The sequence below is a fragment of the Manis javanica genome, chromosome 8 (genome assembly GCF_040802235.1).
Source record: "Manis javanica isolate MJ-LG chromosome 8, MJ_LKY, whole genome shotgun sequence".
NCBI classification, from domain to species: Eukaryota; Metazoa; Chordata; class Mammalia; order Pholidota; family Manidae; genus Manis; species Manis javanica.
In genome coordinates, this window is record NC_133163.1 from 113,245,017 (window position 1) to 113,254,998 (window position 9,982).

At 35.8% G+C, this 9,982-nt stretch overlaps 1 protein-coding gene across 6 annotated transcripts in view; it reads right to left on the bottom strand.

The window, feature by feature from the left end:
- CSNK1G1 (casein kinase 1 gamma 1) overlaps positions 1-9,982 on the bottom strand; it is a 304,324-nt gene that overhangs the window by 107,307 nt on the left and 187,035 nt on the right. For 5 of the 6 annotated variants that reach the window (XM_073211961.1, XM_073211960.1, XM_073211959.1 and 2 more), the window contains exon 2: positions 2,009-2,414. In XM_073211961.1, the coding sequence (XP_073068062.1) occupies positions 2,009-2,189 (181 nt within the window). In that variant the 5' untranslated portion in view covers positions 2,190-2,414. Of the gene's footprint in view, positions 1-2,008; positions 2,415-9,982 lie in introns of those variants that run through there. The other variant, XM_073211962.1, reaches the window with a different exon arrangement.

Consider the following 9,982-nt stretch of genomic DNA (forward strand, 5'->3'; position numbering starts at 1 on the left):
CATAATGTTCTTCATGTAATTGTAGATTAATGATACCAAAATAAAAAATAAAATAAAATAAATAATAATAATAATAATAAAAAAGAAAACCTGATAAGCACACAATAAAACCACTTGAAAAGAAAGACAAGTTCCTTCTACTGACTACAGAACAAGTCAAAAGGAGAATTATCAAAATCATAGACTCACATGAGGCAATAAAAAGCAACACTGTACTCTAAAAATATACATGGGCTACAAATTTACCCTTTACCCTTTAATTAAATAAAATGGATTTGCAATTTACACTAACCAATGTTTTTCTTCACTTCTATAGAGATTAAACATTTTATGATGTTTTGAGAATGCATGAATTTATATGCATTATAAACTGCCTCTCAGGAAGTAACTTTGTGGATGTTTATGTCGTAATATATTTAATTCAAGTACTACTATGATGTTTGAGCAAAGTCAATCCATTACATAAATGAATATTCTCAAAATTAACTGCTAAAGAAACTCAGTAGTTGCTAGGAATTCCAACAGTGTGAAATTACACATCTAAGTCCTATTTTCATCAATATCTGCTGGCTTTGCTCACCTGAAATTGAACACATCACTAAATATAAAGAGACTTTCATCATACTACTCAGATGAGCCTTCTACTGGTAAAAATAAATTAATTCTCAGCATCCCTAAATTCAATTCTGCATCCAGTGGTCTCTGGCTAGCGCAGTTACATTTCCCTGAATCTCTCTATGGGGGATCAGAGGTAAGACATTTTTTCATCTTCTGTACCATCATCTGAAATAGAAGTGACAAACAATAATCATCTTATGCTCCCCAATCTCCTGCCCCCCCCAAGGCCAGTCTCTTACAATGGGTCCTCATAATAATTCACAACCTCAATGAAGAGAAAGAAAGCCCTTCAGCCAAAAAGGAACTTTTTCATATTCTCCAAGTTGATGTTCAACGTCACACATTTATAAGATCTTTCATTTTTTTTCCTCTCCTCAGTTCACCAAAGGAGGGCCATAAAAAAGTTTATAAATACACAATGTGCCTTCTTTCCAATTTCATGCCTTCAAACTGGTTGATTTTGTCATTATTCATCATCTCATGCATAAATTCATAATAGAAATTAAAAAAAAAATTTCTTGACTGGGAAATAAAACTGCCTATTTTCTAACTTCCAACTCAGTCCTGATGAAAAGCAAACACAGTATCAGTTGGAAAGCTTCTCTAAACAGGATGTATATCCTTGAAGAGACTAAGTCTGGGTATTAATGGGTGAGGATGTACGCCTCCCTTGTCAGGGGTAGAGTCTGAATTAAAACAAGGCCACCTCGCTTTCTTCCCTGGTTTAAGGACCAACTTCATCTAGCTCACCTGGGAGTCTGTCAAGACAGAATTTAGGACCATACTTCTCAGACGAACTAAATCAGGGTCAGCATTTTATTGATATCTTATGCAGATCTCCATACATCATAAAATCTCAGAATTGGTGAAAAGTTTAAAAGCCTCTCACACATAAAGATAGATGAAACTTGGATAACAACTATAACTAACAGTGACTATCTCGTTCCCTTCACAAATTCTTTAGTTCTTCACAAATTCTTTAGTTCTTCTAATAGGTCCTTTTTCAGTGAAATCTCTCATAAAATTACAAACTGCTTGACTTAGTAATGACTTTATAGCAACTTACTACACTGATAGACAGCAACTGCAATGGGGGAGGTGAGGACTTGGTAATACGGGTGAATGCTGAAACTACAATGTTGTTTGTGTGAAGCCTTCAATAAGGTTTGTATATCAGTAAGATTGTATATCAATCTTATACTTTATTTTAAAAAAACATATACTTAAAAAAAAAACAAAAACAAAAATGTGATACTGCTAAACTCCCCCCAGAATGTCTAAAATAATATAGAAAACAAAAAATTATAAACTGCTTGTATTTAAATACATAAAAGCTTATTGTAGCTGCTGCTGCTGTTCGTGGAAGCCACTGACATAACCAAGTTCTTACCTAATCTGAGCTCTCCGAAGTTCCCACACCCTATCTTCTTGCCAACCCTGAAGTTGGGCCCCACCATAAGAACCCCAGAGGAGGTTGTGGAGCCAGATGGTCGGGAACAGTGTGCACTCCTTTGTGCCATGGGTTTAGCTGTCCGTTGTCTCTCATCTTTCTCCCTACTGGGATGGTCCATGGTCCTACACAGCAGAGTCTCTCTCTGCACACCGAGTCGTCTCAATCTGTATACTTCTCTTCAATACAAAACTATATCCAGATAAAACCGTAGTCAGAGAAAAGAAAGGAGTTCTTCTGGCACCATATTTATGGTTCTAATGTATCTCCAATAGATGAAAAACCATTGATTAGTTCTTGTAGGACACGTAGTCTGTAGGTCTCAAGCAAAGGAGGATATCGGTACCTAGGTAAAAACCAAGAAAACATACAGTTAAAAATTAAATTTTAAAACAAACTGAGAAAGTTACCACTAATTAGAATGGATCCTGTCCAAAAGTGAGCAAAGTGGGTAGCTTCCTGAAATGGTTTTTGATTTTATATCCTCCAACAGTTTAGCCATCTGGACTAGTTATTCATCTGGTAACATAAGCTCAGTAGCCTGCAGACCATGGCAGCTAAGGAAACACAAAGCCTTTATATAAAATGCTCTCTCCTGGTCCTGTACCTATGACCCAAAAGAAATCTTTTTTGGGGCTTTTTCATCATTGGCTAACAGAAAGATATGGTGGGATTAAGCCAAGTTAAAACTAAGGATGATTAAAAATCTTCCTTTTAATCCAGATAGAACCTATCAGAAATGAGGCTACTCCCTGTCCCCCTCTGCCAGCCCTAACATTTATCAAGCACTGATAGCCACCACACAATCCAAAATAAGGTGCTGACAGACTGCTTCTAAAAAGGACTTTTCAAAATCCTAGTCGTACTAAGTAATCTTAGACTGAAGCTTTGAGAAGCTCAATTTTTGGTCAAGTTTTCATTGTGGCCTGAATACACAATGACAGAGTACCTGATGCAGATCCTTTGCACAACCCCAAAGTGAAAATAAAACTCAGAAACAAAAAAATTCTTAAACAGAACTCATCCTTATTCAGGACTCAATTCCGGGTCTCAATTTAGGGTGTCAATTCAGGACTAAGCTCCAGAAAAAAAGTTTACAGTGAGATACTATTTTTGGTAATCCAGGTGACTATTCTTAACAAAAAAATATTCTGTTTTCACAACACATACTTATTTTTCACTTTCATTAAGTATTTCCCTAAAAATTTAAGGAAAAAGAGATTTATAACAATTGCTTGGTTGTTTTGCATTTATACAACAAAGCAAAAATGCCTAGACTCCTAAGTTTCTTACGGATAACTTTAATTCCCTAGTACACAGACCAGGCTACAACCTGTTAGCTAACTATACACACAAGCACATAATCCAAGAATATAATCTGTTCACTTCATTCTGATAGATAAAATAAACTTTATTTTTATCATTTGTTTTCTTTCCATTATTAGAACTGCATAATGACTTTAAATTTCCACAAAGCTAATCATCAATAGAATACATTTCTCTCAATTCAGGAAACAACACATCTACATTCATAATTTATATTATGTTAAGGAAAAAAAATCAGGGTGATGAAAAGAGGACAGCAATTACTGGATTTCCTACATGAACCATGAACATTATGAATTTATATTCCTCATCATTCTCTCTCTTATTTCCACTTTAATCTAATACCTTCCTATTATTTGGTTGTTTAAATGATCTCAAAGAATATTAGTAAGAAAAGGTAAATATAATTTAAGATGTTTTATTTAGATAGTCAGGCTGTACTTTGTTCCCTTATACTATAAAATTTTTTGAGAAAAGGAAAAGATACGCCTTAGCCTACCCAATTTTGAGCATTCAACTAACTCCAAACTTCTCATAAATGATCACTGGTATAAACAGTCTCATTTATAAAATCTGGAAACTGTACTACCTTATCTATTGCTGTTCATATTTTACATATGTGTTCACTCTGTTTTTCTAACAGATGGAGGCTATTTTTATGTTTGTCATTAATTTTCTTCATTGCACTTGAACTGATGTAATATTAGATGGAGTAATCACACACAGCTCTCATTATCCATGTATAATTGCATGCATGCATTAGAGAAATATATAGTATTTGTCAGGTTAGAAGCCCGCAGAAAGCCAAAAATTGTGTTCAGCTGGGAAAAGAATGTTTTTAACACCTGCTTGCAGACCAGAACAATCATTTTAACTCCTACAAACATGACAAGAACCCACATTTAAGATACCAATTTTCTAATCTATGCATGGGACATTACCATGGTCTAATCTATTATTAATAAGATGAATAATATTCAATGCTACTTTATGTGGCACCTCTCATTTAAGAAATCAAACTAATTGAACAATTAAATTTTTAAAAATTATATTTCTTTATCACCACCCACTGCTCAAAACTATTTTTCTACGTTCCAATTACAAACTCTTTAGCTTGTCATTTGAGTTCCTTTAATAGCAACGTCCTATTTAAATACCTGTATTAAAAAGCTACTACATAAACACAGGAGCACACATTCTTAGCCCTTAGATCTAGAATGACTTAACTCTTCTGTCTTATTTAAGACCTGACTCATAACCCAACACCTTTGTGAAACTTTTTATAACCAATTCATCATTAACCCTTGGAGCACCACTGTCTATACCACTCATTTGCCACCTACCAAGCATCAGATTATATTGATATGTACTCTAATATTCAATTTGAATATAAGCCTTTGACATTAGGGATTTTGTCATATCCTCATTAGCTTCTTGCATTTTACTGGTACTAAATAATGCTAAGTAATAACTATGATGGTCTGGCTTAACAGAAAATATATTCCTAGTGATGTAACCCAAATATTTACACAAAATACTACAAGTAAAGAGAATCCTATTTAACCCTAAGAACTCCTTGAATTCATCCAGCAAGAAGCTACTATCATTTCACTTAAATTCATTAGTATTAAGACATAGGCTAGTTAGAATTTCCATTTCACAAGGATATTAAATGATTTATTTATAGTTACTAGGAGGTAACAGACAAAAGTTAGCTCAACAATCAGCCAAACAGATAACTCAATGTAAACATTAACTTACACTTTAACCTTATTTTTTAAAAATTGCTTCCAAGGACAGAAATTAAAGACAAACAATATGGTTATATTATTTCTCTCATTTTTCAGTAAAAAAAAAATGGGTGAGGAGAGAAATTATACAAATGCAGTTAAATGATGTTTGTTTTCTGGTGAATAACTACTTGGCAATCACTTGTAACTTGTTTATTAAACATCTTCATGTTATGATGAATATAATGATATGATGAATATATATTTGAATTTTTAGAGTCATACCAATAAGCTCTTTAAGAAGCCTAATTCTGCTAGTTTCTATGAATTTAAGCATGCCTGAATTAGTGGAAAGTATGACACCCCACATATTCTTTGTGACCAAAGTTATAATTTATTTCAGGAACTGGTTTTACATTTCCCAGAAGGCATCACTCTATCGATAAAGTTCCACTTAGTTACTGAATAAAAATAGACTTATACACATAGCTTTTTAAAAAAAAATAAAGACTGAGTATTTATTAAACTTTAAGAACAAAGTTCTTGGAGTCATTGTCCCTAGTTTCTGACCTTTTTTCTTAGGTTACTGGAAAAAGGGCCTAGCAGAAAGGCCCTGGGCTCCAGTTGGTTTCTTTTCCTTCCCACTGCTAGGATGTTTACTTTGCATTTCATTCGTTTATTCATTTGTGTCTTTATATATATATATATATATATATACTTTAAAAATTTTCTTTCTAAAGTTTATTCATAAGCATATATATTTTTTAATTTTGGTATAATTAATCAACAATTACATGAGGAACATTATGTCTACTAGACTTCCCCCTTCAGCAAGTACCCCCCACAATCCCCATTACAGTAACTGTCCATCAGCCAAGTAAGATGCTGCAGAATCATTACTAGTCTTCTCTGTGTTGCACAGCCTTCCCCATGCCTCCCCCAACATTATACATGGTTATCATAAGGCCCCCTTTCTTTCCCCCTCCCCCTTATCCCTCCCTTCCCACCTATCTACCCCAGTCCCTTTCCCTTTGGTAACTGTTGGTCCATTCTTGGGTTCTGTGATTCTGCAGCTGTTTTGTTCCTTCAGTTTCTTCTTGGTTCTCATACTCCACATATGAGTGAAATCATTTGGTACTTGTCTTTCTCCACCTGGCTTATTTCACTGAGCATAATACCCTCTAGCTCCATCCATTTTGCTGCAAATGGTAGGATTTGTTTTCTTCTAATGGCTGAATAATATTCCATTGTGTATATGTACCACCTCTTCTTTATCCATACTGATGGACATTTAGGTTGCTTCCAATTCTTGGCTATTATAAATACTGCTGTGATAAACATAGGGGTGCATCTGTCCTTTTCAAACTGGGCTGCTGCATTCTTAGGGTAAATTCCTAGAAGTGGAATTCCTGGGTCAAATAGTATTTCTATTTTGAGCTTTTTGGGGAACCTCCATATTGCTTTCCACAGTGGTTGAACTAATTGATATTCCAACAAGCAGTGTAGGAGGGTTCCCCTTTCTCCACAACCTCGCCAACATTTGTTGTTGTTTGTCTTTTCGATGGTGGTGATCCTTACTGATGTGAGATGATATCTCATTGTGGTTTTAATTTGCATTTCTCTGATGACTAGCGATGTGGAGCATCTTCTCATGTGCCTGTTGGCCATCTGAATGTCTTCTTTGGAAAACTGTCTGTTCAGCTCTTATGCCCATTTTTTAATTGGATTATTTGCTTTTTGCTTGTTAAGGTGCATGAGCTCTTCATATATTTTGGATGTCAACCTTATATTGGATCTGTCATTTATGAATATATTCTCCCATACTGTAGGATACGTTTTTGTTCTTTGATGGTGGCCTTTGCTGTACAGAAGCTTTTCAGCTTGATATAGTCCCACTTGTTCATTTTTGCTTTTGTTTCCCTTGCCTAGGAAGATATGTTCATGGAGAAGTCGCTCTTGTTTATGTCCAGGAGATTTGTGCTGTGTTTTTTTCTCAGAGTTTTATGGCTTCATAACTTACATTCAGTTCTTTGATCCATTTCGAATTTACTTTTGTTTATGGGGTTAGACAATGGTCTGGTTTCATTCTCTTACATGTAGTTGTCCAGTTTTGCCAACACCAACTGTTCAAGAGGCTGTCATTTCCCCATTGTATGTCCATGGCTCCTTTATCGTATATTAATTGACCATAAATGTTTGGGTTAATGTCTGCAGTCTTTATTCTGTTCCACTGGTCTGTGGCTCTGTTCTTCTTCCAGTACTGAATTGTCTTGATTACTGTGGCTTTGTAGTAGAGCTTGAAGTTGGGGAGTGAGACCCCTCCCACTTTATTCTTCCTTCTCAGGATTGCTTTGATTATTCAGGGTCTTAGGTGGTTCCATAAGAATTTTGGAACTATTTGTTCCAGTTCGCTGAAGAATGTTGTTAGTAATTTGATAGGGATTGCATTGAATCAGTAGATTGCTTTGGGCAGGATGGCCATTTTGACAATATTAATTCTTTCTTGTCAAGAGCATGGGATGAGTTTCCATTTGTTAGTGTCCTCTTTAATTTCTCTTAAGAGTATCTTGTAGTTTTCAGGGTATAGGTCTTTCACTTCCTTGGTTAGGTTTATTCCTACGTATTTTATTCTTTTTGATGCAATTGTGAATGGAATTGCTTTCCTGATTTCACTTTCTATTAGTTCATTGTTAGTGTATAGGAAAGCCACAGATTTCTGTGTACTAATTTTGTATCCTGCAACTTTGCTGAATTCCAATGTTAGTTCTGGTAGTTTTGGAAGGGAGTCTTTAGGATTTTTTTTGTACAATATCATGTCATCTGCAAATAGTGACAACTTGACTTCCTCTTTACCAATCTGGATGCCTTGTATTTCTTTGTTTTGTCTGCTTGCTGTCACTAGGACTTCCAGTACTATGTTGAAAACAGTGGGGAGAGTGGGCATCCCTGTCTTGTTCCCGATCTTAGAGGAGATGCTTTTAGCTTCTTGGTGTTCAGTATGATGTTGGCTGTGGGTTTTTCATATATGGCCTTTATTATGTTGAGGTACTTGCCCTCTATACCCATTTTGCTGACAGTTTTATCATGAATGGATGTTGAATTTTCTTGAATGCCTTTTCAGCATCTATGGAGATGATCATGTGATTTTTGTCCTTCTTTCTGTTTATGTGGTGGATGATGTTGATGGATTTTTGAATGCTGTACCATCCTTGCATCCCTGAGATGAGTCCCACTTGGTCATGGTGTATGATCCTCTTGATGTATTTTTTAATTCGGTCTGCTAATATTTTGTTGACTATTTTTGCATCTATGTTCCTCAGGCATATGGGTCTGTAATTTTCTTTTTTCTTGGGATCTTTGTCTGGTTTTGGTATTAGGGTGATGCTGGCTTCACAGAAGGTGTTTGGGAGTATTCCCTCCTCCTCAATTTTTTGGAAAACCTTAAGGAGAATGGGTATTATGTCTTTTCTGCATGTTTGATGAAATTGCATGGTAAATCCATCTGGCCCGGGGATTTTGCTCTTGGGTAGTTGTTTGATTACCATTTCAATTCTGTTGCTGGTAATAGGTCTGTTTAGATTTTCTGTTTCTTCCTTGGTCAGTCTTGGAAGGTTGTACTTTTGTAGGAAGTTGTCCATTTCTTCTAGGTTTTCCAGCTTGTTAGCATATAGGTTTTCATAGTAGTCTCTATTAATTCTTTGTATTTCTGTGGGGTCAGTCGTGGTTTTTCCTTTTTTCATGAAACAGAAGCAAAAATGAACAAGTGGGACTATATTGAGCTGAAAAGCTTCTGTACAGCAAAGGACACCATCAGTAGAGCAAAAAGGTGTCCTACAGTATGGGAGAATATATTCATAAAGACATATCCGATAAAGGGTTGACCTCCAAATGATATGAAGACCTCATGCACCTCAAGAAAAAAAAAGCAAATAATAAGCCAATTAAAAAATGGGCAGAAGAGCTGAACAGACAATTCTCCAAAGAAGAAATTCAGATGGCCAACAGGCACATGAAAAGATGCTCCACATCCATCATCATCAGAGAAATGCAAATTAAAAACATAATGAGATATCACCTCACTCCAGTAAGGAAGGCCAACATCCAAAAGACAAACAAAAACAAATGTTGGTGAGGATGTGGAGAAAGGGGAACTTTCCTACACTGCTGGTGGGAATGTAAACTAGTTCAACCATTGTGGAAAGCAGTATGGAGGTACCTCAAAAAACTAAACATAGAAATACCATTTGAACCAGAAATTCCACTTCTAGGAATTTACCCTAAGAATGCAGCAGCCCAGTTTGAAAAAGACAGATGCACCCCTATGTTTATTACAGCACTATTTAAAGTAGCCAAGAAATGGAAACAACCTAAGTGTCCATAAGCAGATGAATGGTTAAAGAAGATGTGGTAAATATACACAATGGAATACTATTCAGCCATAGGAAGAAAACAAATCCTACCATTTGCAACAATATGGATGGCACTAGAGGGCATTATGTTCACTGAAATAAGCCAGGTGGAGAAAAACAAGTATCAAATGATTTCACTCCTCTGTGGAGTGTAAGAACAAAGAAAAAAATGAAGGAACAAAACAACAGTAGCCTCACAGAACCCAAGAATGGACTAACAGTTACCAACGGGAAAGGGACTGGGGAGGAAGGGTGGGAAGGGAGGGATAAGGGGTGAAAATGGGTACCATGATTAGCATGCAAAATGGTGTGGGAGATATGGGGAAGGTAGTGTAACACAGAGAAGATAAGTAGTGATTCTATAGCATCTTACTACGCTGATGGACAGTGACTATAATGGGATATGTGGTGGGGACATGATAATAGGGGGAGTCTAGTAACCATAATGT